This window comes from Epinephelus fuscoguttatus, linkage group LG19, assembly GCF_011397635.1.
Source record: "Epinephelus fuscoguttatus linkage group LG19, E.fuscoguttatus.final_Chr_v1".
Taxonomy (NCBI): Eukaryota; Metazoa; Chordata; class Actinopteri; order Perciformes; family Serranidae; genus Epinephelus; species Epinephelus fuscoguttatus.
Genome location: NC_064770.1, coordinates 8,892,672 through 8,919,825, shown reverse-complemented (window position 1 = coordinate 8,919,825; position 27,154 = coordinate 8,892,672). Strand labels below are relative to the sequence as shown.

Genomic DNA, 27,154 nt, shown 5'->3' with positions numbered 1-27,154 from the left:
TTAACTTTTGATTCATTTTTCACTCCTGTGTTCACAGATATTGAACTTGTTTTAAGGGTTGTATGCATTATGGGGATTCATGTTTTTATCAAGCACCACCATATATTTGAGGACATTCTATTTTAGCACATCTGTGTCTCTGTATAATCCTTTTGCACAAGTATGCAGTGGTGGGTAACTAAGAACTTGACGTTTACTCAAGTACTGTAATCAGGTATCATTTTGAGCTTGGCTACTTGTACCTCGCTGGAGTATTTTCATTATAAACTATGAGGTACTCAGCTACATTTTTGGAGGTAAATATTCAACCCTGCCACATTCATTTGATAACTTAAATTACTTTCCAAATTTAGATTAATACAAAACATAAATCAACTGATAAATTATCAGGCGTGATGTGTTATTATAGTTATTAAAGTTTAATTTAAAGTTTTTAGCAGTATATTAAGTTATTAAAATGAGTTCCATCTTTACCAGCTCCAGCATTAAAGTGATAAACACATTAATGTCTCGATAATCATAATCCACCTAGACATGTTATTCTGAAATGGGTTACTCTGCATAATGAGTATGTTTGCTTTTGGTACTTTTAGTATATTTTGATGCTAATACTTTTTTACTTGTGCAGGTCTTAAACTTGTTTTACTTGTTAGTATTTCTACACTATGATATCACTACTTTAACTTAAGATTTGAATATCTTTTCCACCACTGCAAATATCTATCAAAATGCATTAAAACATCAATTCACTATAAAAGAACCATGAATGTCATGTCAGCACCATGAGGGTGCTGATGTGTTCAGGGTGTCGGGGTCAGGACAAAGATTTGTAGATCATTGTATGCAGGATGTTAAGGATGATGGCGGGTCTATGTTTGGAGAGTGCATGGGTGTGTGTTTGCATGTTTGCCTCTGTGTGTGTGTGTGTGTGTGTGTGTGTGTGTGTGTGTGTGTGTGTGTGTCCTCTTTTGCAGTGCAGTCTGATGCTTCTTTGTCAGGAAGACACAAGCAAAGGGGTAATCCGACATCCATCACAGGCTTAGTGAGCAATACACACTCTGTGTAACAACATGGAGACAATACCCAGGGAAACAGTGGGAGGGCCTCTTTATTCATTACGCAGGGCTAGGGGGACGTTCCTTTGTAGGTGTTTCAGGGGACTGAATGAGGCAGCAGAAGACCAGCATGACAAAGCCAGTCCTGGTGTGACCAGTAAACTTCCACAGCGAGCTGGGAAACTGTGAGAAGAACTGTGGGTGCTCACCAGAGAAGCTTTGCAGTCACTCTACCTCTATCTTAAATGTGTCTTTTTGAGTATGAAACAACCCCGTTGACTGCTACGTTAGTAGCAGTGGAAACCAGCAAGTTTTACAGCAAAGAAATAACATCAAAACATCAAACAAAATCCATAGCATCATTAACTGTTACCATTATCTATGCGTGCCCTATGTATGATGCAGATGGTTTAACATACTGCTGAAGTTTTGTTGAGCTTGCTCACCTCCTGCTGTGGATGGGGTTCATTATGCTGTAGCCTCCTGAAATGCAATGTCACACGTAAACTCAGGTATCATGAAATATGTATATATATATATATATATATTTGTAGATAGTAGTTAAATGAATGTATATGTTTACCTTGTCCAGCTTAGTTGTCCTTATCCTTTTAGCTGTATGTCCTTTTTTGTGTTAGTCGAGAACAATGAAAACCTGAGTCAAATTCTTTGCATGTGCACTCATACTTGGACATTAAAGGCACTTCTTATCCTGATGATTAAGCTCAGTTTGGTTAGAATTTCCTTGGGATTCAGCCCCTGAAGTGGAACACAAATTTTAGCCTGTAGAATACTTGTAGCTCACCTGATATCACACAATAAGTAAAAAACTGAGGTTTAGTATTCTGTGATTGCACCAGTCTGTCTTGAACTAACAAACTAATTACCTGTTGAGCTAACCTAAGATCATAACAACACTGACAGACAACGGCAGAATGGAAATTTACTTCTACAACAGTTGATGACGTGATACAAAAAATTCCAATCTCTGCCAGCACTGCTGAAATTGTGTTAAATTTGGGTTCTTAAAACTATTTTGCAAGTCTTGGTGGTGCTTTTTGTGGTTGTCTTCGGACAGTGGTGAGGTGTGGCTGTGAATCACTTAACGGGATGAGGATCTCAATTCACCTGTCTGTAAAGTCTCTTCCTGCCAAGCTTTGCTAGCTGACTGCTAGCTTGCCAGGTCGAAGTTTTCAAATGTAAATAGTTAACATCAAGGAAATGATGGCGAAGAAAAGAGCACCAGCTGATCTAGCATCCTGCTAGACATTGTACAAGCTTCGGAAATAAGCTGGATGTCCTCTGTTCGGCATTAGTTACCAGTGGGATATCAGGAACTGTAACATCCTTTAATTCACTGAAAACTTGGCTGAATCTTGGACAGCGCCAATCAACCAGGTTACTCTTTTTCTATATGTCAATCGGACAGAGCAGAGGACTCTGGTGAGAGAAGGAGAGGAGCTGAGTGCTTTATAGTTAATAAGGACTGGTGTGACGGTAGAAACGAGAGGTGTTGTTCAGGTTTAGTGTGGCGCTGCCCATATTCAGGAGGAGTGACCTGTCTTGTTAAGGTAGGGATGTGTGAACACTTAAATCATTCCACATCCAGAAATCATGGATTACAGGAACCATCTGGAAACAATGTAAAAAAAGGACTAACCCAGCTAAGAGAGCTCAGAGATCATTAACCAAATGCTGTGAGTGTCTAAATATCGCTATAAAAACTTTCATGTCCTTCTTGCTCTCAGTTTCTATATGTTAATGACACATTCATAAAAAACTGTTTTCTCATAGTAATGATTTGCAGGAAGTATTATGTTTTTTCCTAAATGCATACACTGTTGCATATTACCAGTATATAAACATAATGTCTAGGAGATGGGGTAGCAAATGGGGTTACCTCTAAAGCATCTTTGACTTAAGGAATATCAAAGACTGTCCAGCTTGTGCTTAAATGCGTCAGATGTTTTTCCTTGTTGTTGTCTTCCAAGGTTCTGCAGTGTTATGGTGTCCAGGTAACATAAAGGTTAGTGACTCACTGCAGTGACAGAACAATAGTCTCTAAATACTCGAGTCAATTACCAAACACATTCTCAGCTTACACTCCTGTCTGCAACAATTCACACCAGCTGTGTGTATTGTTTCCTTCAGATATTCTTGGTCATTCTTTTCTCATGCAATGTCGTGGCAAAAAAAAAAGAAATAATTCTGCAGACAGGCCTTAAAATCCTGTGGCAGCAGGGGCAGGTGACTGTATGCCTTTGGTAACATATACTGATGCCCTATATGGAGTGTGATACTGATGAAGCACCTCACCTCGGCCACATAGTACTGGAAGAAGAGTCACCTGATACCTGCGTGTGCTGACGAACCCTCCAGAGAGGCTGAGCTGCTGAGGCGATCCCTGTGGAAGCTGAAGGAGGGAAACCGACAGAACAAACAAACATAAACAGAGCCGTGGCAGCTTGGGGGAGGTGGGAAGCAGGCTGAACCCTGTGCGCGTTCTTGGCGGCCACAGTTTGACCTTGGCCCGGGCATGCCCAGGCCTGCCTCTCAATGCTGGTGGGAGACTCACCAAGCCGCCTGCAGGACTTGGACCAGCTCAATGAGAAAGGAAAATACCACTCTGGGCAAACAAGGGCATAGCCGTCTCCCTCCACCTCACTCCGTCTTTTTAATGATTCCTTTCTTTTTCCATTCCTCAACACTCATCGGATTCCAACACATGGCTTGGCCCTGTGCATAAGCATTTACTACAGAGGATACTTTCTCTCTCACTCCCGCTCTTTACTCACTCTTTTCCAAACTTTAATTTGATTTCTTTATTTCTTTGTTTGTTCCACAGCAGAAGGAAAGCTTTGAAACGCTGCTGCTTTACATATCTTAGACTCTACCCTCAATAGGTGAGCTGGCGTGGCAACAGCAGCGACAAAGGCCTCCTCCACACACACCCAGTCAGGCCTGGTCCAAGACTCAGACCCCCTCGCCGCTCAGCACAGCCAGGGATTTCTACGAGCAGCCCTCCACCAGTCTGAAGCCGCTCCATTCACTGGTGCAGCCTCACACCCCCAGCAAAGAGCTGCACAGCTTCTCTGTTGTGTTCAAAGTATCCACAGAATGAGTTGATCGGAGTGGACATGGGATAGAGAGAAAGTGAGCTTCCAGGACGATTTTCAAAACAGCTCACAGTCGGGATGTTTCTGGCACTGCTCTTTAATATGTCGTTTTTTCTCCCTCTGCTATCAGTCTACTGCAGTGGGACCTTTTAATAGCAGTTGGCTTGATTTGTGATTTCACATGGCGGCTTGTTTTATCACCGGCCAATGAAACCAGAGTCAGGATCAGCTTCTGTTTGTAGAGCTGCAGTTAGTGTGGAGCTTTCCCTTGTTTTCATCATGATTTTAACACTCAGATTTGGGGAAGACATCGAAGTATGTCCAACTGGAAAATATGTTTGTCTGTCAGTTTGTCCACTTTTGTATGGTAAAACCAAAAAGAACACTGACAACAATCCCACACAACATAAAAACACCCACTGAGAAAGACTGTATAGATAATGTATTTCCTTTTATTTCTTATTAATCAGAGGGAGGAGAGAATATAGGGTCGGGGGAGCATCGGGATGATGAAACATAGGGTGAGTGAGCATAGGGCAAAGAGAACATAAGATGAGTCAACATAGGGCAGAGGGACCATAGGGCTGAGGGAATATAGGACTGAGGGAACATAAGATGAGATAACATTGGGCAGAGGGAGCAGAGGGCTGACAAAACATAGGGCTGATGTAACATCTGGCAAAGGTAACATAAGATGATGGAACATAGGTCAGAGGGAAGGGACATAGGGTGAGGGAACATAGGGCATGGGGACACAGGGTCAGGGAACATACAGTGAGGGTACATAGGGCAGAGGAAACATAGGGCAGGGGTAACACAGGATCAAGGAAGATAGGGTGAGGATGCATAGGGCAGAGGAAACATAGGGCTGAGGGACCATAGGGCTGAGGGTACATAGGGAAGAGGGACCATAGGGCTGAGAGCCCATAGAGTGAGGGTACATTGGGTAAAAAGAACACAGGATGGAGGGAACATGGGGTGAGGGTACAAAGGGCTAAGGGACCATAGAGTGAGGGAGCATAGGGCTGAAGGGAACAAAGGATGAGGGAAGACAGGGCAAAGGGGACATCGGGCTGAGGGCACACTGGGTAGACACACTCCCCAGAACATTACCTCCCCTGCAATTATTCATGTACCCAATTCTAGAGTGGCACTTGTTAAGTAAAGCTGAACAAATAATTCAACTTGTCTACTTTCTCATTACAACCTGCAGGTCAACCTGCACTTTCTCTCCATATTGTCATTTGTCTTATACTACAGTAACACGTTACCCTGATATTTTCATTGTAGTGTGCCAGAGTTTGTCCTTGTTGTTTCTTGTCTCCATTGTTTTGTAATATGTGTTTTAGATTTGCCCATATGACTCACTAATGCATGTTAATATCTACGTGTGCTTTATAAATACTTCTTTTATATCTCTGATTTATTGATGGGATTTAATTTCAGTAGGCAAGTTAAAGCACAGATACCTGTCGTACGAGAGGAAGCCACTTGACACATGCAGCCCTGAAACTAAATGCCTCCTGCACACTAAAGAAGACAGGGCCAGCTCTCTTTTTCTTTTTGTTTTCAGTCATGCTAATGATTTGGCTCTGTGGAGGTCAGTGTCAGTTGTCCCTTTGTTCCAGACTGAAATATCTCAACAAGTATTAGATATATTGTGATGAAATGTGGTTCAGATATTCATGTTTTCCTCAGGATGAACTGGAATTACTTTGGTGATCCTCTGACCTTTTATCTAGCTCCATCATCAGGTCAAATACTTGCAGAACTAATGGCAGCCTCAGCTGCTCTTTGTGTTTTCTGCTAATTAGCAAATGTTAGCATGCTAAAACCCTTAACTAAGATGATTGACGTGGTAAACATTATACCTCGCTCCTTCTCCATCATGTTAGCATTGTCATTGTGAGTATGTTAGCATGCAGACATTTACATTTAGCTCACAGTACAGCCTCATAGAGCAGGCCGTAGACTCTTAGTCTGTTTTTCTTCCACCTTTTCTTGATCTTTTCCCAAAATAAGGATAAAAAACAATGCTGGAGTTCTTAGTTTGGGTTTAATATGTGATCCAATAACCTGTTTAGTTGAGGAATGATTGACTTCACAGGAGGGCAGTGACGCTGCGGCCAGCTGATACTGTAGTTTGAAACTGTTTCACTTATGGCTTACCCTTTAAATTAAAATTCAGATTTGAGCCATGTGTGTGTCAATGTGTTTATTCTGTATGTTGCAGACTGCTGATTATGATAATGGCTGAGCAATGTGTCTATAAAATTTATGACACCAAACCCCCCTCCTTGCAGCATCACTCCTGTCGTCTTTACAGCTGGGTGAGTTAGGGGAGGGGTGCGGGGAGATGCAGTGTTAGTGTGGGTGATCTTTACACCCCCCGCCAGGGATCAGACAAACACTTATTAACTGAGAGGAATGCAAACAGGCCAGAGCTGCTGAGACGCAGGACAGCACAGGGTGGCTAAGGAGGGGGAGGATGTGGGGTGGAGAAAGGGAAAGGAGAAAAGGGAGAAGACCCTCCTCCCTTGCTTTACTTCTTGTACAGGAGATTGATCCAGAGTGTTCTAGAACAATGCAGCTCCTGTGGCAGAGGAGGAGTAGGGAGGTGGTGACCGTATGGCCTGCAGACGGCTGCGGATCCACTAAACAAGGTGAACATGACAAACATGAATGTACATCAAGCTTCATTTCAGTCTTATCTTCTTTTGTTTGTTTTTTTGTCGCTTGGACATTTATTAGGCTACCTTATTTTTTTTAGATAAGATAAACCTTTATTTTTCCCTATTTTTCCCTAGAGGAGGAATATAGGTGTCACAAGGACAGACATAGATATGTGGTGAATAAAAAAACAAAATTAGACGTAAACTGACAAAATGGATAAAGAACAGCAATAAAACACTATTAACTTGAAAAAATTATACTTAAAAATACATTTGAAAATAAGCTGTAACAGATATTTACTGGCAGCTAATTTAGTGATTAGTTAAACATTTAAGTCGAGTTTAACTTTGTAAATGGTAAATGGACCTGCATTTGCATAGCGCCTTTCTAGTCTTCTGACCACTCAAAGCACTTCTTACACTTCGAGTCACATTCACCCGTTCACACACTAGTTCATACACTGGTGGCCCAGGCTACCATACATTTTTAACACACCAATGGAAATGCCAGCAGGAGCAAACTGGGGCTCAGTATCTTGCTTAAGGATACTTCGACATGAGAAATGGAGGACTTGGGGGTTCAAGTGGCTGATCATCTGATTGGTGGACAACCCGCTCTACTTCTGAGCCACACCGTCTCCTGATCGTTAGTGTAACATCTTTGTGTTTTCTTTGCACAGAACAAGACGTCTAAAGATATCACCCTGAACTTTAAGAAAATGTTACTTTTCATCACTTCTTCCTGTTTTGATTAACCTTCCTGTTTATCTCTCTTTATCCAGTTAGTCCACATGTAAACAACTGGAAGACATGGATTAGTCCAGAAGAGCAGTGGGAGGCTGTGGAGGAGGTAGGGCCTGTTGTCACTGAGGACAAGTGACAACAGATTTAGTAGATTAGTGAGCGTGAAGCTGCTGTGAGTGGAGGAACAAGAGGGCAGACTTGTGTGGAGGTGTTGAAGCTTTGTTTGCTAATGGATTTGCCTTTTTCCCAACCCTTCACATATGTTTGCAAAGGATACAGACCTCTCAGATGTCAGCGAACATGAAGGTGTCACTGAGCAGTGCATTGAACTTCTTTCTGTTCAGGCTGAAGAAAATCTGCATGACTTCAAACTCTAATCAGAAAGTAGAGTTTGAAGAGAGAACAGAATTCCACCACTGGTGTACAGTTTAGATCCACCTAACTTGGCAAGATGATTTGGGAGATGTATTTGATGTAATATATAATGTCTGAAGCCTGATGCAAAAATAAAACTAAGGTAATGCAAGCAGAAGATTCATAGAAACAAAGCCAAATTCATTATAAGAATGACTCATTACAACCAAACAGCATGCTGTTGTCTGTAGTAAAGCAAACTGTAAAAAGTCAAACACACAATACGTCTAAAAACCTTTCTGTACTTCTGACAAACTGTCCCATCTTCTAACAGAATTTGTAGGGCTGCATCACACAATGTTTCTAACTTTTAAAAATTGACAAGCATCAAGGAAACACTGTCTGAAAATGAACTCATTTATATGATGAATTCGGTCACTGTTCTCTATGACGGGACACTTTGCACCTTTAGGCAAGGCCCTAAGCTATTTTGACTTTGATGAGAAGTTAATGTTTTTAACACAAAATAGTAGTACTATTCATTTGTCATTTCACTTTAAAGGCCCAGACACACCAAATCAACATCGTCACCTGTGCCAAAAAGTTACACTTGACACGTTGCAAAGACCACAACCAATCCCAGACTACAGCCACTTATGTTCTGCCCCTGTGAGAGAGGAAGAATCTCTTAATACTAGCAGGCAGCAGCAGTTTGTATTTGTTATTCAAAAAAGGAAACAAGAAGAATGACAAAACAGATTCAAGATGGCAGTTACTCAGGTAGCACATTAACAATGCAACCTGATATTGAAAGATCAAAGGGTATTTACCATGCGCTTGCGAACAATAACACAGTTACAAAAAATAATTTACCTAACATAAAAAGTTTGCCCTCTTGACTTTAGTCATTTATTTACTTTCCTCACTTCCATTTTTCTTCTCATGCACTGAACTGAACTGAACTGAACTGCCAATAAGAGTGATCCCTCTCACCGATGGGCTCTGTGGGCTCTGATTCAGCATGCTGAATGCTGTGTTCTCATCCAAACTTGTCAAGAACCGCCACTTTGTCATCCAAACTTGTAAAGTACCGCCACTTTGTCAGTGGACCTACTCATCAAAATAATACGCACCAGGTTCACTCCGGTGTCAGTTTTGAATGTTCAGGGACAGCGTGTCAATTTACACTTGTTGCACGCATTGTGTCTTTTCAAAACACATTTCTGTTTTCACAGGAAATTTATAGTTTCTGCTCATTACATGCATACAGTCTTCTTTGAAATAAATTTACTATGTAAATAAAACAATTGTTGTTTATGTCCTTAGGTTTAGGCGACAAAAGTCCATGGTTAGGTTTAGAAAAAACATCAGTTTGACTTAAAATCACTACAGTTGCAACTAACGTCATGTAACATCATGTAACATATGTCGCATACTACCCATACTAGCACAATACATTGTCATTAAAATGACTCTACTGACTTTTGGTTTTACATGGTAAACAAATAGTGACCTTCCAGGTGAAAGTCTTGAGTTTGTTTGACCCATCCACCACTTCTGTCCGCCCTACACTGACTTTCTTGCTCTTAATGCTAGGGTAGTTGCTGCTGGCCAGTGCATTTACTGCCGCTGTGAAGGGTTCCTCTGTGCATCAGAGTCTGACACCAATGTCTACAGATAAAGCTACGGTATTTGACAAGTTGGGTTTTTGCAACAGCATCAACTGCTGTCACTCAGTGCGTATCTTACCACAAAGAAGGGTGCCTCTGTGCATCGCTAATGTCGATATCACTGACAAAGCAGCGGTATTTAACGAGTTGGGAGTGAGATTGGGCAGGCTGAATCGGCTGAAAAACCAAGGGCAAGGGCCAGCTAGTGCCAACGCTATGGGACACACTGTAAAAACTAGGGCAACAGACACTCACCAATGGCCTGACATTGACAGATGGCTGACCATCAGCTTAGTGTGTGGAAAGTGCACGTACAAAGTTCAAGGACTTTGACAGCAAAGGGTGGGGTTCACATCCTGAGTCCTGTCTGTGGATTAGACAACAGTTTAGTGAAGGGTAGAGAAGGTTAGAGGTTTCAGATAAATGTTGATTAAGGTAACAGATCCTGTCTTGCACTTCAAGTCACTGAAGACTTTTTCAGGACTAAATCAAGACCACCACCATGATGTAGGGATTTGAGTTTCCTAAACATTGATTAAAAATGTTTCCTCATTATGTTTATAAAAGACATATATATAAAAGACATCTGGGCAACATTACACTTCTTTGGCTGCTGCAAATTAGTTGTATACAAACATCATTTATAGAATACCCAAATACATTATTTCGATAGATATATAAAGTTGGAAATGTTATGTATTCCATGTGTGATAAGGGCTCGTAATGGTGATACTGTGTCTTAATTACCCCAGACATGAAATGTAAGCCAATATCGATATATCTGAGGTAAATAATATCATCTGATAATATCGGCTAGCCAGTTCATCAGTCAGGCTCTAGTTTGATCTCAGCCTAATTCTTTTGTCTATAAAATGTCAAAAAAACGTTTTCCAGAGCTGAAAGTGACAGATCCAATCGTCTTGTTTTGTCAGGCTAAAAGTGCAAAACTCAAAGATATTCAGTTTAATATCATAGAAGACAAACAAGGCAGCAAATTCTCACATCTTAGAAGCTAAAAGCAGCACACATTTGACATCATTTCACTCTTTGCTGCCTTGTTTTTCTGCACCATCCACATGTGAGCAGTGCGACCTTTCACCATGACCTTGCTGGCAGTCATCCCTTCAATGTATCAGTCAATTGGTGTCCTCAGGGCGTGTTTTGCAAGTCAACAATTCCCATAAAGCAGAAGCACCCCGCCGCCCCTGAACTGAGCATACAAACGGCTGCTTATTCAGTGCCTTAAAAAACCAGCGGATTAAGGAATCAGGGATCCTGAAAGGCCACCACGCAGCCCTGGACTCTGGAGTTAAGCGGCCGTGAATGAGATGTGGCGACTCCAAAACAAAGATACTGTGTCACTCACGCAGCTCTGAGGGGAATGCTGACGTCACGTCTCACAAAAGAGGGGACGCAGAGGCTGTAAAATATAGTACACCAACACCACTCTGAGTCCTCTGAGTTCTCCTCTCAAATATGCACCAGTGCTGCTGCCAAGTCTTTTCTTTGTGTCCTGACAGAGGAAACGCAGAGAAGCATTTGCACTGTGTCCCAGTGGAGATCTACATTTTGATCCATATTGGGTGAAATATAGGCTCTCTGTCCTCATGGGTGGCCGGGTTTGGCCAGAGGACACAGGACTGCGGACTCTCGTAGTGGTCTCCATGGGGATGAGCAGGACATGGGGAGGTATCCGGCTTACTGGAAACGTAGTTTATTGTCGACTTTCAGGAATGGGGAGGGGGCTGTTGCTCTGCCTGAAGCAGGGGCTGGGGGGTGGGACTGGGGACTGGAGACGGAGGTTGGTGCAGCACTTCCTGGTAGCGTGAACATTGGCTCAGCTGGATTTTTACTTCATCGTCTCACCTGACCTGTGAGGGGAAATTAACTATGGCCCTGCACCTGCATGTGGAGGTGGTGGTTGTGCTCACTCAGAGTAACAACAGTGGTGGAAGATAATATACTAAAGTAAAAGTACAAGTACATCAATGATAAAATACTACAAGTACAAGAGATGCCACTCAAGTAAACAAGTGTTACTAGCTAAATGTAATTACAATATTGATGGTATAAGTACTCACCCCTGTCAGTGATATAATATAATATTCTAAACTAACATCTTGTGACTGCATACAATACAGAAAAGTCATCAGATAGAAAGCCTTTCAGACTTTATGGTACTAATTACAGTGGTAACATGTGTACATGATCCTGCTGGATAAACTCTGTGTAATCATGCAAGTACTGAAGTCCATAATGCAAAATCCAAACTGTTTTCAGAAGAGTCAAGTCAGGTGAGGGTCCTGTTTATGGGGAAATATCAAATGCTGTGCTTTAGCTCCCTCTACTGGCTTAGTAACTGTCTCAAAGGCATTCAGGCACACACACACACACACACACACACACACACACACACACACACACACACACACACACACACATTGTATATACAGGCCTATATAGAGAGAGGCCAGTTTGTCAGTTTGTTTTCATTTTAATAACAGGTCCAAAGCATTACATTATCCAATATTTCACAAAAAGTAAGAAAGTCCCCAAGATACGAAGGGAACATCCCATTGGTTCGACATCCCATTGTTCCGACCATATTATACCCATTGTTCTGAAGTCCATTCCGAAATCATCATGATGCCCTGTGGTTAAGGTCTGGTTAGGTTTAGCCACAAACAACACTTGGTTAGGGTCAGGAAAAGATCATGGTGTGGGTTAAAATGAAAAAGAAAGTGACAAACACATAAGCTGTGGGCCTGCTTCGCATCAAGCCTTTCCCTTCTGACCCAGAGCCGGTCGCGGTGCACCATCAAGGTAGAAATACGCCCCCTGGGAGCCGTTCAGCACCACGGACCGTCGGACCAATGGGCTGTCGGACCAGTGACATGGACCCGATACAAATACAAAGGCCAGGACAGATTTGCAACAAGTTGCTGTTGTTGATACTCGCGGTCTGCATTGTTCTAAAAATCTGCCAGTTTACACTGATGCCACCAAATGAGATGATTTATCAATATGTCACCAGCTGCAGGAATGGTACACGGACCGTCAGAGAATGCCGCAGAAAGGGAACACATCGTCTGCAGGCAGTTTACTGACTTGGCCAGCGGACTTTGCTAGAAGCCGATTGGCTGCTGAAACAGGTGATGTTTCCTACGTTCTAAAATTAGCCGCTGGCAACTTGACAAGCTGAGTTGCAGGCGACACCACCACAAAGCTTGAGTTGAGCTGAGACTGGCCAGTTCAAACCACTGCAGCTTTAACCTGCAACTTCAATTGTATCAGACCTTTGTTCCTTCTTCTTCTTCTTCTATCCAATGAATCAACCCATGACCCCTCAGATTTACCTGGTGACCCTTTGAAGGGGCCTAACCCCTAGGTTAGCAACCACTGGACTAAACTGGCTAACTGTATATTAGTTTAAACTAGCTCCACCTGGAGCAGCTACAACAGGAACATGCTGCTCTGACACTGATGTTTAAGTATCAACTAATAAGGACACATAAAATCAGGTATCAGTCACAGCAGACATTTTACTGCACAACATGTACTTTTACTGTATGAAGCTGACAATACTTCTGTACTTTAACTACATGAGGGTAAGAATACTTCTTTCCTTTGCAGCTGATACTTGAAATAGGCTGTGCTTTTACTGAAGTGACAGGACTTTAAATGCTGGACTTTTATTTGTAATGGGGTATTTCTTATTATGTAGGTTTATTTCAGTAAAGAGTCTGAATACGTCTTCTACATCTGGGCACTGTGCAGTATTCACCATCATTAAACTGCAGGCTCAGTATTTTTTTTGTGTGTGTGAGTGTGTTTTGATCAGCTGACCTGCAGCTCCGCTTTGTCACATGACATCCGTTTCCCCTGTTTCTGTTCTACAGACTCAGCTAAAAACGCCTCTGAGGGGAGAACCAGTACTAGACAAGTACATAAACACTGTAACCCCTAGTTTGGTTATTTGTTTACCTGCTAATGGCAAAATAGCTGATTGGAAATACGAAATGTACGGTCGCCGCACTCGGTTAAAAATTACAGTAGTTTAATGTTGCCTTCCTCGCCTTGCTCCTGTGGTCCTGTGGAAGAAGAACGACGGTGTGACTACTGAACACGTTTGGATATTACCGGAATAAGTGTTGTGTTGAGGGTTTTGTGTATGCCGATTTGACAACTGGACTCTACCGATCCTCACACTCACTACCTCTTTCTGTGTCAAGGTATGTAAAGAAGGTCAGAGCTATGGATACTTATAATTGACTCTTTTCTGGATGAAGTTTGGCATTGTGCATTTTCACGCAGAGACCAGACCAGACCAGAGCCACAAGTAATAGTTTCTCAAATACAACCTGGTAAAAGAATACGTGCACAGAATTTGAAAGACAATTAGATGAACATGTGTTTTGCCTATTGCAACCTCATTCAAAAACGCCCTAAGAGCATAAAGAAGATCAGGGGTCAAAGTCAGTTGCTGCACCCACATTGATAAGATATCAGATGTCATTTAATATTGGTACATCAGTGGTTGGTCACTTCATACACAGTGATAGTAATAAATAAAGGAGAAAGTACACCAATCATGACTTTAAGCTGGTGATCATGGAAAGCCGAACCATAGCTAAGAAAAATCAACTACAGGCTTTCAGAGGTTAGGTTTAGAGTTCAGCTTAATTGTTGTCACAGCAGAGCAACACATACATGTATTCAAAGAGGCCACCCTGCAGTCCATCTCAGGGCAAAAATGTGGTTAGATTAAGATTCCTCAAATGTTTTAAAGCTGACCAAAAGCTGTGTTTTAGTCTGGCTTCTGTGCCTCTCAAAGTGTCTACTTTGCTTTTAAAAGAGATTTATACACATTTCTTTTACCACAGTAACCAGGACTATTTGAAAACGAAGAACATTTTTTTAGCTAGACGTGTGATAGATATAACAGAGAAACAAAGGTTCCAAAATGTATTCATTGGAAAGAAAAATGTCAAATACTTATTAATTAATTTTGAATAATTGCATTTCTGTGTGTCTTATGTCACAGTAAACTGAATATATTTGTGTTCTGACATTTAAAGATGTCACTTTAGGGCTTTAGGAAATAGTGACAGACATTTTTTTTTACTATTTTTCAGCGGTAGAAAGTAACTCGTTACATTTACTCAAATACTTAAGTACAATTTATGTACTTGTACTTTACTTAAGTATTATCACTTTATGCTATTTTATGCTTAACTACCTTCCACAGGAAACTATTTCACTTTTGAATGAACTACATTTGACAGCTCACTTCGTAGATTCAGTTTATTTAACAATGAAATAATGATTTATTTTTTTAGATTAAACTAAAGTCACTATAATAAGCTCCGCCTTAACCAGTTACAACATTTAAGTAATGAACACATGAATGCATCAATAATTAAAATCCAATGATATAATATATGTGAGTGTGAGTGGGCCATTCTGCAGTAATTGATCCTTGGTACTTTACATATGTTTCGATTCTAATACTTTTTATACTTTTACTTGAAAGTTGAATGCAGAACTTTTATTTGTAACAGAGTATTATAGAGTATTCCTACACTGTGGTAAATGATTTGAGTACTTCTTCTAACACTGCTATTTTCTGACATGTTTTGAAAAATGCTTATTAAAATTTCCCAAGATGATCTCATTAATTGTTTATTTTATCCAAAGATACTGGGTTTTTAGAGATTTTATTTAAAGAAACTGTAAAGCTGGGATTACAGAATGTTTTCTCTTTGCTTGAAAATTCCTTAAACAATGAATCGTTTAAATTAATACAATTGCTGATCATTTTTAGTTGCAGCCCAAGTGTGATGGCTACAAAGTAATGAAATGTTTAATGTAACAATAAAAACAAATAAAGAGAGTTTGTTTACATGATATCCCTGTTTGTGCAACAAAGAGGAGCATTTCATTTATTCTGCTGTTTCTTTCAGTCACCTGAAGCAGAGTGGACAAAGTTTGTCTCTACTCATCTGCTGAGAGAAAAACATGCCGTCCAACAAGTCTGTGTCTGATGCTCCCATCACTCAGTTCATCAACTGCAGAATACTTAGAAACCACAAGCTGCAGAGGTACAACACATGCACATACACTCACACCTCACCTGCTGCTGATAATACTTCTGCCACCACCTCACTGTGTCAGTGGTGGCAGAAGTATTATCAGCAAAATGAATTTACATTCCTGCTGCATTAATATATATGTTGCATTTTACTGCTGCAGATGTTTAAGTTTGTGCGCATTTTAACTTAGTTACATTCTACCACTGGTTTGTGTGTGTGTGTGTGCACGCAGAGAGGACCTTTGGGTGCGTGAGGGGAGGATCTTAGATCCAGAGAAGCTGTTCTTTGATGAGCAGGGTTACGCCGACAAGCGTGTGGACTGTGAAGGCAGCATAATCGCCCCAGGCTTTATAGACGTTCAGATCAATGGTACCAGACACACACACACACACACACACACACACACACACACACAATTCAGTGTGGTTGGCTAAAGCTCATCTGACTGTCACCGTCATGTCGTGCTGCCTTCAGGGTGCTTTAGGGTGTGGCTGATCTGTTTCAGAAGGGAAACAGTTAGTAAATTAATCAAAAACTCCATCAACAGCAAGTTAATTTGAAACAATTTTGTTATTTATTTATGGCTCTAACTATCATTTTCCTTCTCGATTCATCTGCAAATTGTAATTGTAATTAATAAGTTAGTCTTGGTAAATTTATGAAATGTTGAAAACAAACCAAAAAAAAAAGCCCAACAAAAGTTCCCAGAGCTCAGCGTGATGCCTTCAAATGCCTTGTTTTTTCATTGAATATTTCAAATCACAAAAAATGTTTAGTTTTAAGTATTGAAAAACAGAGAACAGAGAGAATCCTCTCATGGAAGTAGGAAATATTTGTCACTTTGCTTGTAAAATGACTGAAACTAGTAGTTATTAAAATAGTCTCTAATTTTCCATCAGTTAAATAACTGACCATTTTTTTGCACTCTTGGCATGCAACTTTAATAACAGATTAATTATGTTAAGGGGAAGTCCAGTGATTTTACACATCAAAGGCGAACACCACTGCAAATGTGTTTTCTTTGACAATAAATGTGATGCATTGGGTTTTCGACTGTTGGTCAGGTAAAACAAGACATTTGCTGAGGTTTAATTTTCAGTGTTCACTGTTTTATGACAATTGAAATAACTGACATATTAAACGATAATGACTGACTTGTATCAGTAAGAAATCAGTCCAAGGTTTCAAAATGAACAAAACTGATCATCATTCTGCTACATGTATATGTTCTCAATGTTCTATCCTCTTCCTGCAGGAGGATATGGCATTGACTTCTCTCAGGCCTCCGAGGACGTCAGCAGTGGAGTTTCATTTGTAGCCAAAAAGATCCTGGAGCACGGTGTGACGTCCTTCTGTCCCACGCTGGTCACCTCTCCTCCTGATGTCTACCACAAGGTATCATAAAACACTTCAGCTTTGTTATCCGGGTACAGAATCAGACACTTTTAAGATTTACCTACTTAGGAAGGGTAACAAGTTTTTACAGGGCCTTTGAGTGTTTGCATATCATGAACTAAACTGTAAAAAAAATATATTATTTCTATATATACAGTACAGGCCAAAAGTTTGGACACACCTTCTCATTCAATGCGTTTTCTTTATTTTCATGACTATTTACATTGTAGATTCTCACTGAAGGCATCAAAACTATGAATGAACACATGTGGAGTTATGTACTTAACAAAAAAAGGTGAAATAACTGAAAACATGTTTTATATTCTAGTTTCTTCAAAATAGCCACCCTTTGCTCTGATTACTGCTTTGCACACTCTTGGCATTCTCTCAATGAGCTTCAAGAGGTAGTCACCTGAAATGGTTTCCACTTCACAGGTGTGCCTTATCAGGGTTAATTAGTGGAATTTCTTGCTTTATCAATGGGGTTGGGACCATCAGTTGTTAGGTTAGGTTAATACACAGCCGACAGCCCTATTGGACAACTGTTAAAATTCATATTATGGCAAGAACCAATCAGCTAACTAAAGAAAAACGAGTGGCCATCATTACTTTAAGAAATGAAGGTCAGTCAGTCCGGAAAATTGCAAAAACTTTAAATGTGTCCCCAAGTGGAGTCGCAAAAACCATCAAGCGCTACAAGGAAACTGGCACACATGAGGACCGACCCAGGAAAGGAAGACCAAGAGTCACTTCTGCTTCTGAGGATAAGTTCATCCGAGTCACCAGCCTCAGAAATCGCAAGTTAACAGCAGCTCAGATCAGAGACCAGATGAATGCCACACAGAGTTCTAGCAGCAGACCCATCTCTAGAACAACTGTTAAGAGGAGACTGCGCGAATCAGGCCTTCATGGTCAAATAGCTGCTAGGAAACCACTGCTAAGGAGAGGCAACAAGCAGAAGAGATTTGTTTGGGCCAAGAAACACAAGGAATGGACATTAGACCAGTGGAAATCTGTGCTTTGGTCTGATGAGTCCAAATTTGAGATCTTTGGTTCCAACCCGTGTCTTTGTGAGACGCAGAAAAGGTGAACGGATGGATTCCACATGCCTGGTTCCCACTGTGAAGCATGGAGGAGGAGGTGTGATGGGGTGGGGTGTTTTGCTGGTGACACTGTTGGGGATTTATTCAAAATTGAAGGCACACTGAACCAGCATGGCTACCACAGCATCCTGCAGCGACATGCCATCCCATCCGGTTTGCGTTTAGTTGGACGATCATTTATTTTTCAACAAGACAATGACCCCAAACACACCTCCAGGCTGTGTAAGGGCTATTTGACCAAGAAGGAGAGTGATGGAGTGCTGCGGCAGATGACCTGGCCTCCACAGTCACCGGACCTGAACCCAATCGAGATGGTTTGGGGTGAGCTGGACCGCAGAGTGAAGGCAAAGGGGCCAACAAGTGCTAAACACCTCTGGGAACTCCTTCAAGACTGTTGGAAAACCATTTCAGGTGACTGCCTCTTGAAGCTCATGGAGAGAATGCCAAGAGTGTGCAAAGCAGTAATCAGAGCAAAGGGTGGCTATTTTGAAGAAACTAGAATATAAAACATGTTTTCAGTTATTTCACCTTTTTTTGTTAAGTACATAACTCCACATGTGTTCATTCATAGTTTTGATGCCTTCAGTGAGAATCTACAATGTAAATAGTCATGAAAATAAAGAAAACGCATTGAATGAGAAGGTGTGTCCAAACTTTTGGCCTGTACTGTAAGCAATAACCAAAAATTTATGAAGTTACATATACATGATGCAGATAAAATCCTAGTATGAGAAAGTTAATTAATTAAATGCAGAAGCCTTGTGCTTTCAGCCAACACAGTTAAATCAACAGCAACATAAACATAATACTGAATAAATATGAAGTTCAAAATGTATTCATATAAAACTCTAGAAGTAAATAATGACAAAATAAACTTAAGCAGTCACTGAGTTACACAGACAAGAGGTTCGTATCATAGGTTGTCTAATTAGCTGCTGCCTGCGAGTTTTATCCTGCTAATTGGATAAAACTCATGTACTTTTCAAGCAGTGAACTATACAGCATATCAAACAGGAAATGTTCTCACATTGTTCTCATGTTTAAGTGTCACTGCCTGCTTTCCACTTTGGCTTTGTGGAGTATTGTAGATGGACTCCTTTAAAATGGATTTTCTTGGCTGTGTCTAACTTTATTATTTGAGAGGCTGCTGCTGCACATAATATCCATCATTGGTAATCTATATGTGTGTTCCAGGTTCTGCCTCAGGTCAAAGTTCACAATGGAGGAAAGCATGGAGCTGGAGTTCTTGGTAAGATGTTAGCAGTGTGGGGTGTGTTGCTTCACCAAAGCCCCTTGATACCAAAGGATAAATCCAGTTTAAGGACAAATGCCCATTTTCAGTATGTCTGCTCCAAAGGTGTCATGCAGTACACTCTGTTTGTATGTTCTAATTATTATAATGCTTTACTGCTGTGTTTACATTACTGGTTATTACTTAAATTATATGTTTTAAATAGTCAACAACAAAACATGACTTCCTTTCTTATTTTATTTTTTATGTCTTAAATGGCTCAGTTATCTCCTGAAACAGCTGGTCATTAGTTTTTATCAAACAAACAGGAGGAAACTGCATTTGTTGGGGACTATTTTTAGCAGTGGATTAATCCACATTTGGTCCTCTAGTGAGCATTTGTGGCAGCTGGACAGTGTATGTGTGATGAGTCAAAAAAAAAATTGTGTGTGTTCATGGCATAGACTGTATATAAAGATGGATAATGCGTCTCCACATCATCCAGCTGCACAAAGATAAAGCCAAAATCTCCTGGAAAGGGGAGCTGCCATCTCCATCATTTGGAGCCAAAGTCAGCGCATTAGTGTGTGGTAGTGAGTTGCTGCCCATGCACCCATCGGACCCAGTAGCGAGCAGCACCATTGATTGCGAGTACACCAAATGACACACACAGCTTTCACTCATGACATCACACCCCCTTTTTTATAGCATCAAATAACCAATGGAAAAACAAACTTATCAGAAAAACAAACACTTGGACAAACAGTGGCTTGACAGAGCTACCTGAAATGACAGAAGCTATCTTTGGGAAAAAACAATCTTTGACATGTACTTTAATTTCTACTAATGTTTAGCCAACATGGACAGTGAGGCATTTGTGATCTATACTGCAGCCAATCATTTTTATATACAGTCACTGGTTCATGCTAATGAAGGAACATGTCACTCAGTGCAACAGCGTAGCTAACTGATGTGTTTTTAATAGTTTGTGGATAACAACGGAGCCCTATGGCACAGAGGAATATCAGGCTTTGATACACACACAATATCGGCAGACTTATTATTTAAAATATTTACTATTTGCTGCAACAACAGAGTGAAGTTTGATCTCCTCTCTGCAGGGTTTCACCTGGAGGGCCCGTTCATCAGTTTGGAGAAGAAAGGAGCTCACCCGGAGCAGTTTCTGCGCACCTTTAAGTCCGGAGGGATAGAGGACCTAATAGAGGCCTACGGCAGCCTGGACAACGTTGCTATGGTGACACTGGCTCCTGAGCTGGCCGGCAGCCTATCAGTGGTGAGGGAGCTATGCCAGAGGGGCATAACTGTGTCATTAGGTGAGCGACATCTACTCACTCACATCCAGAATGAGCCCCTGCTTTCTTTAAAGCTTGTTTTACACCTTAAATGTAAGAAAAACATAATGCAGGTGCTCTTAGGTGTGTTTTTGTGTGAACATCTCTTACTCTTGTTAATGGGGTCCTCCTGCATGTTACTGTTTTCCTCCTGTAGGTCACTCTGTGGCCAACCTGTCCCAGGCTGAGGAGGCTGTTCAGCACGGAGCTTCCTTCATCACTCACCTCTTTAATGCCATGCTGCCTGTGAGTCCCACCTGATCTTCTTTTAGAGCCTGTATTTATCGTAATAATGTTGTTGTGCACATGATATCCATTTTGCAGCATACAACATTACACTACATGATTTTAACAAATACTTTGAGAAAATCAATAGTGGGTGTCTGGTTGTCAAGACCAGAACAATATAATTTAAACAAATGTGCTAAACAGTGGTGGAATGTAACTGAATATATTAATCAAATTAATTAATTATGGGGCGTTGGTTGCTTAGTGGCAGAGCAGGCGCCCCATGTACAAGGCTGTTGCCGCAGCGGCCCGGGTTCGAGTCCAGCCTGTGGCCCTTTGCTGCATGTCTCTCCCTCTCTCTCTCTCTCTCCCCCCTTCACGCTTTACTGTTCTGTCAATTAAAGGCAAAAAATGCCCCCAAAAATATCTAAAAAAAATAAATAAATAAAAAAAAAATTAATTCATTATAATTATTAATCAAAAAACTGTCCTGAAGTGCTTAATTTTTCTAGTTTCTAGAAAAGTAGTTTCTAGTTTCTACTTTATACTTCTACCCTGATATGTTTTAGAGGGAAATGTTGTATTTTTTGACTGCAGAACATTTATCTGACAGCTTTTGCTACTTTACAAATTAAGATTTTGTAAACAAAAGATATGTAAATGTGCAAATAATGCTGAAACAATTAGTTGAATAATCAATGAGAAAATTAATTGGACACTATTTTGATAGTTTAAGTCATTTTTTATGTAAAAACATTTCATGCTTTCAGCTTAACTAATGAGGAGATTTGCTGCTTTTGCTATTAATATTTAATAATTGTGTTGTATTCGTAATACTGTTGAGGTTTACACACAAAACAAACATTGTAAAGGTGTCAGTTTGGGCCCCGGGTAATTGTGATAAATTTCTTACTGTTTTCACAAACCAATCAATTGATTAAAGGAGAAAATAATCTGTATATCACTCACAGGGGACATTTTACTACTTTTTATGCTTAAATTAGATTTTCCTAATTATACTTACATAGATTTACTTAAGTAACAAAGTATTTTTACATTACGGTTGTAGTGCTCCACCCCTGGCTGTATCTCATCTTCCCTCTGGTTTCCTGACGCTGTTGGAGATTAAGGGCCATTTCATAGTCGATGCACGCAACGCGAGCAAGCGACCAAGTGACCAAGCGATGCGAGCAACGCACTTCCTTTCATTGTCAACACCCTGAACGCAAGCGAAGCGGGCGGCACTTGAAATGCAATACATCAATTGCGCAACAGGGGGTAGCAGAGTCACCGGTACATTCCGGCTTGCTGGTACTGCTGTAGCTAGCTAATACTGCTATTTTATTAGAGTGCAGGGCACTAGAACTGTCATATAAATGGGGGTGTGCCTGTACGAGTTCGCATAGTTTTTCGTCCTCGCCCGCCATATTTCATACCTGCTTCTTCTGTGAATAACAAAAGCTGGTTATTTTCAAGTACGTCGCTTGCATTATCACCCCCGCTGGCAACGCATGGTATTACACGCGTCACTGTGTCATGTATCAAAAAAGATGGACAACACATTTTGAGACGCAAGCACGCATCATGGCAGCCAATGCGTCTCGATGCGTCCCAATGCGTTCGCGTCTGTGTGCCTTTGCGTCGACTATGAAACAGCCCTAACCCTTCACCGCTTTGTTCTTTAAGCACTGTTTTGCTTTTATTCATTACTTACAGCATCTTCTTTTGTCTTTCTATGTGTTGTGATCCAGTTCCACCATCGGGACCCTGGTATTGTGGGTCTGCTGACCAGTGATCAAGTTCCTGCAGGCAGGACAGTGTACTACGGCATGATAGCTGACGGGATCCACACGAACCCTGCTGCCCTACGCATCGCTCACAGAGCTCACCCTTCAGGTCAGTGGAGGTTGCTGTTGTCAGTGAAAAGACTACAAAACTATAGAGAGCCGAAGTCCTGATGTCACTTCCTGTCATCTTGTTTGTTTTGTTCAGGTTTGGTGCTGGTGACAGATGCAATCACAGCAATGGGTCTTCCTCCTGGTCGTCACACTCTGGGCCAGCAGGTCATTGAGATCCAGGGTCTCCATGCATATGTGGCAGGTCTTAAGTTCCTCTTCAGTTTTAAAACATTTTCACACAGTTTCTGTTTAATTATGATGATTTATAGAGGTAACACAAATGTGTTTAAACTGTTTAAAAGTTTGTTATCTCCTGTCACAAAAGCTTGATTGGGTCCAGATGTCTGAGAGGACTACTCTATATGTTTGAATAGTCTTTAATGCCTTTAGACTGTAGAAAGTCCTCTTTACAAATAGATATTTTGTATGAAGGGTTTGTTTTGTACATGGAGAACAAAATGCTGTACAATGTTTCAACCAGACTGACAGCTGAAAGAGACAAAGATCCCTCTGAGCAACAGTTCAATAAGAAGAGAAGAAATCAGCAGTCATTGGTAAAAGAAACAGGAAGTGTAGCATCAAAATATGAGCAGATTTAAACAAGAACATGTTTCTGTTTTGGTGTCAGGTGCACAATAATGTCTGCTGGAATTAACAGGCAACATGTTGTTTTGGCAAAGCTATTCTTCAAACCACACAATAGACACAAGGTGTTACTCTAAGGTTAGCACTGTTGGAACTGGATCAGTGAATATCAGATGAACAGTTTAAATCTGTTCAGTCTAACCAAGGAGTAGACCAGCAGAGGGGCCAAAGAAAAACAGACTTACTAATTATTTAGAGCCCAGTTGTACTGTTGTAGTTTTAAAATGATTGAGTGACTGACGCTTTTCTGGACTAAAAAATAAATTCAGAATCCAAGTTCCAACAGTATTCTCTCCTGTCATACAACGCTGTGGGGACAGCGACTAAATGGAAGTTTGAATCATTTCGTTCTTCTTCTTTTGAGGCCAAAAACTATTTCAAATGTAAGTAATATATTTAGTGTCTGAATTATACTGTTTTTTTAAGGGATGAAGAAAAACATCAATGTAACAGCTGATTCATAACTTTTGGTATTTTATTTGTCACAAGATCTTTTTATGTTGCACCTGTGGAATGAGAGGTAATTATTCTGTATCCTAGATTGTTTCCCCCCATCAGTCTGATTCAGCTCTTAAAAAGGCTTTGAGTTTTAAACTATTTCTTTCTTGTAGGCACTAAGACGCTCAGCGGCAGCATAGCCACGATGGACATGTGTGTACGGCATTTTAAACATGCTTCAGGTGAGTTTGCAAGATTTTGTTACTTGGTTTTATGACTTAAAAAGAGCTTGTTAAGCCATGATATATGCTGATTGTTCCACAGCTATGACTGGCATAAATGAAACCCAAAAAATTCTCTAGTTTAAAAAATGTTGGGTTCTATAACAACACTGAGCTTTTCAAAGACGGATTTGTGTAGTGAAATGTTGGAGCATTTTGATAAACAGGAGGCTCCCAGTCACGTTGAAGCTTTTCCGGTGATTTTAACATAATTACTTCCTTGAAATATGTCACTCTTTTCCTAGGATGTCTGAGATTTCTCGCCTTAAATGATTTTAAAAACAGAACTGCAGATAGTTCATCATAAAATAACATTAGGTTTGAAGATAGCTCAGTATTCTGACACCCATGAATCCTGTAGGTATTTTTCCGGGAAATGGTAAAAGATTTTGGCAAGAAGTCCCTCTAAATAACAGGATCTGTATTTCAGGTACTTAGTCTCTAGCTTCCACTACAACGCCACTGTATTTCCATTTTCATAACAGGCTGCAGTGTAGAGGAAGCTCTGGAGGCTGCTTCTCTCCACCCTGCTCAACTTCTGGGTGTTTGCCACAAGAAGGGAAACCTGGACTATGGATCAGATGCAGGTCAGGATTTACTGCATAAAATAATCGTCTCTGCCGTGTATTGACAGAAACATTAATCCTGTTTATTGTGTCTGTGTTCGCAGACCTTGTTCTGCTTGATGATGCCCTCAGTGTCAAAGCCACCTTTATCTCTGGAGAGGAGGTTTGGAGGAAAGGACCATAGAGAAAGAAAAAGACGATGGAAACTGGCTCGACAGCTGGGACCTGCGGTGCCTTCAGGGGACACTGTGAAACATACAACCTGTTGAATGTTTTAGTTCATCAGAAAACACAGTGAACTTTATTCTCTCCAGTTAATAAATGTCAGTTAAGACCAGGTTTTGTCTTAACAGTCGGTCTGTCAGTCAGTCGGTTGGTGCAACATTTTGGTCCAGGGTGAAAATACTTAAAAATTATTGGATGTGATACTGGTGAAAGTACAGAAATTCATGGTTCCCAGAGGATGTCTTATGACTTTTCTTCTAGTGTCACCAATGAGTCAGAACCTCCATTTGTTAAACAACTAAGTCATTTATATTTTCGATAAAGTTCAGTTTCGGCTGATAGTACAACTAATGCTGATGAATTAAAGGTGCTACTAACTAGGTTGACTGATGGGAAACGCAAATGAACCCATCTGCAGCCACTATTAAGTTTGTCAGTTCTGATGACTGTAGAAACATGGCGATCTCCGTAGACACTCCAGTGTAGATATAGATGGCTCATTCTGAGGTAACGAAAACACAATTCTTATTTTTCAGGTGATATACACTAAAGATGACATGCTTATTATATTCCATTTCTGCCAAAATATTTCCATAAATCCTACACACTGGACCTTTACATAATTCAGACAGGGTTAATATTACATAAAGACACCAGCTGTACCATTAAGTCTTTGAATGAATGTTGATTAGGCTGCTTTTACATTAGGAAAGCGACAGTTCACATTTGATGAGCTTCCACTGTCTTGGAAAAACTAAAGTTAAAATTGACTGACTGTTGATAACAAGTAACCTATAAGGTTAACAGAATCCTTTGGTACTTCAAACTCAGTAGCAGTAAACTGCTCTTTGTATAAAACTGAGATACACATTTAAAATGTAAAGTGTCTCTGTGGACTGGACTTAAATTACAGGAGAGTCAGTTCACAGGAAAAGGTAGCCACCTGTAATTACTGGGTAGGTTGAACAATCACAGACATACGAGCTCAGAGTGGAATTAGCATCACTGATCAGTACAGATGACATAAAAATCCTCCCTCCTCCCCTAGGGACATAAATCCCTCCCATATGGGCTTTAGATGTACTAAAAAGGCCATTGCAGAGGATAAACCTTTCAGATATAGAAAAAGAACTGACCTTTCCTAAAGACCTTTAGATCAAAGAATAGCAAAGTTCTCTCTTCATATTTCATCCATCCAGAACTGTTGTTTTTCGGAGTGTAATGAGCATCACAGCCTCACAGGGTCTCTACAGATTTGTTGGACTAACTTCACTGATAGACAGTACTTTGATTTTCTTTAAAAAAAAAAGTATTTTTGTATCTTTAGTCAAGTATGAGCAATCAAATAGACTCATAGGAATGAATGTTAGTAGATTTGACGTGTATTATGGGAGTAAATGTCTTTAAATTGCATAGGTGACAGGACATATAAAGGATTTTATGAATGCTTATACATTTATTGTAACAGGTTTTCATTATCCTGCATCCAGATGCTGTAACGGTTATTTTAATCACATTACATAGATGTGATTCAAAGATAAACATTTTGGTATTAAACTACATAAATTAACTCTCATTGTAAAATGATTGTTTCCCTTTAAGCAATATCATTTACTTTGTTATATTATGTGTTGTTTGGGTTGATTTCTGTTGTTCATGCACTTTAGTAGAGTTTTTGCATGATTTAGCTTGTCTACATTTTATATACAGTATACTCTACAGCCATATAGAGAGGGATATCACTCTCTTGCAGAACTGCTCATAAACATTTGAACCCTGACAAGACTTTTCCTTTTTTGTAGCAGATCATAAGCTAAAAATGTTGTGAAAAATCTGATTAAAAGCATTGTTTTTTTTAAAAAACAAACAAACAAACAAACAAACAAACATGCAAAATCTTAATTTTTGGTCCAAAGACATGCAGATTGGGGACTAGGTTAATTGATAACTCTAAATTGTCCATAGGTGTGAATGTGAGCGTGAATGGTTGTCTGTCTCTATGTGTCAGCCCTGCGATAGTCTGGCGACCTGTCCAGGGTGTACCCTGCCTCTCGCCCGATGTAGCTGGGATAGGCTCCAGCCCCCCCGC

The 27,154-nt window shown here is 40.5% G+C and overlaps 1 protein-coding gene across 1 annotated transcript; it reads left to right on the top strand.

Annotated features, from left to right (window-relative positions):
• Positions 1-13,498: 13,498 nt before the first annotated feature.
• amdhd2 (amidohydrolase domain containing 2) lies at positions 13,499-26,635 on the top strand. The gene is made up of 12 exons (XM_049561580.1): positions 13,499-13,843; positions 15,575-15,712; positions 15,936-16,072; positions 16,959-17,098; positions 19,396-19,450; positions 20,554-20,766; positions 20,942-21,030; positions 22,764-22,908; positions 23,005-23,112; positions 24,167-24,235; positions 24,760-24,861; positions 24,945-26,635. Exons 2-12 carry the CDS (start codon positions 15,630-15,632, stop codon positions 25,022-25,024), a joined length of 1,221 nt encoding a protein of 406 aa, XP_049417537.1. The 5' UTR covers positions 13,499-13,843; positions 15,575-15,629; the 3' UTR covers positions 25,025-26,635.
• The last annotated feature ends 519 nt before the right edge of the window (positions 26,636-27,154 follow it).

Bases quoted from the DNA above. Each gene is read 5' to 3' on its own strand.
- amdhd2 (XM_049561580.1), top strand. From the start codon at position 15,630: ATGCCGTCCAACAAGTCTGTGTCTGATGCTCCCATCACTCAGTTCATC. The intron at 15,713-15,935 runs GTACAACACATG...GTGTGCACGCAG, and splicing joins AGAAACCACAAGCTGCAGAG to AGAGGACCTTTGGGTGCGTG. The intron at 17,099-19,395 runs GTATCATAAAAC...TGTGTGTTCCAG, and splicing joins CTCCTGATGTCTACCACAAG to GTTCTGCCTCAGGTCAAAGT.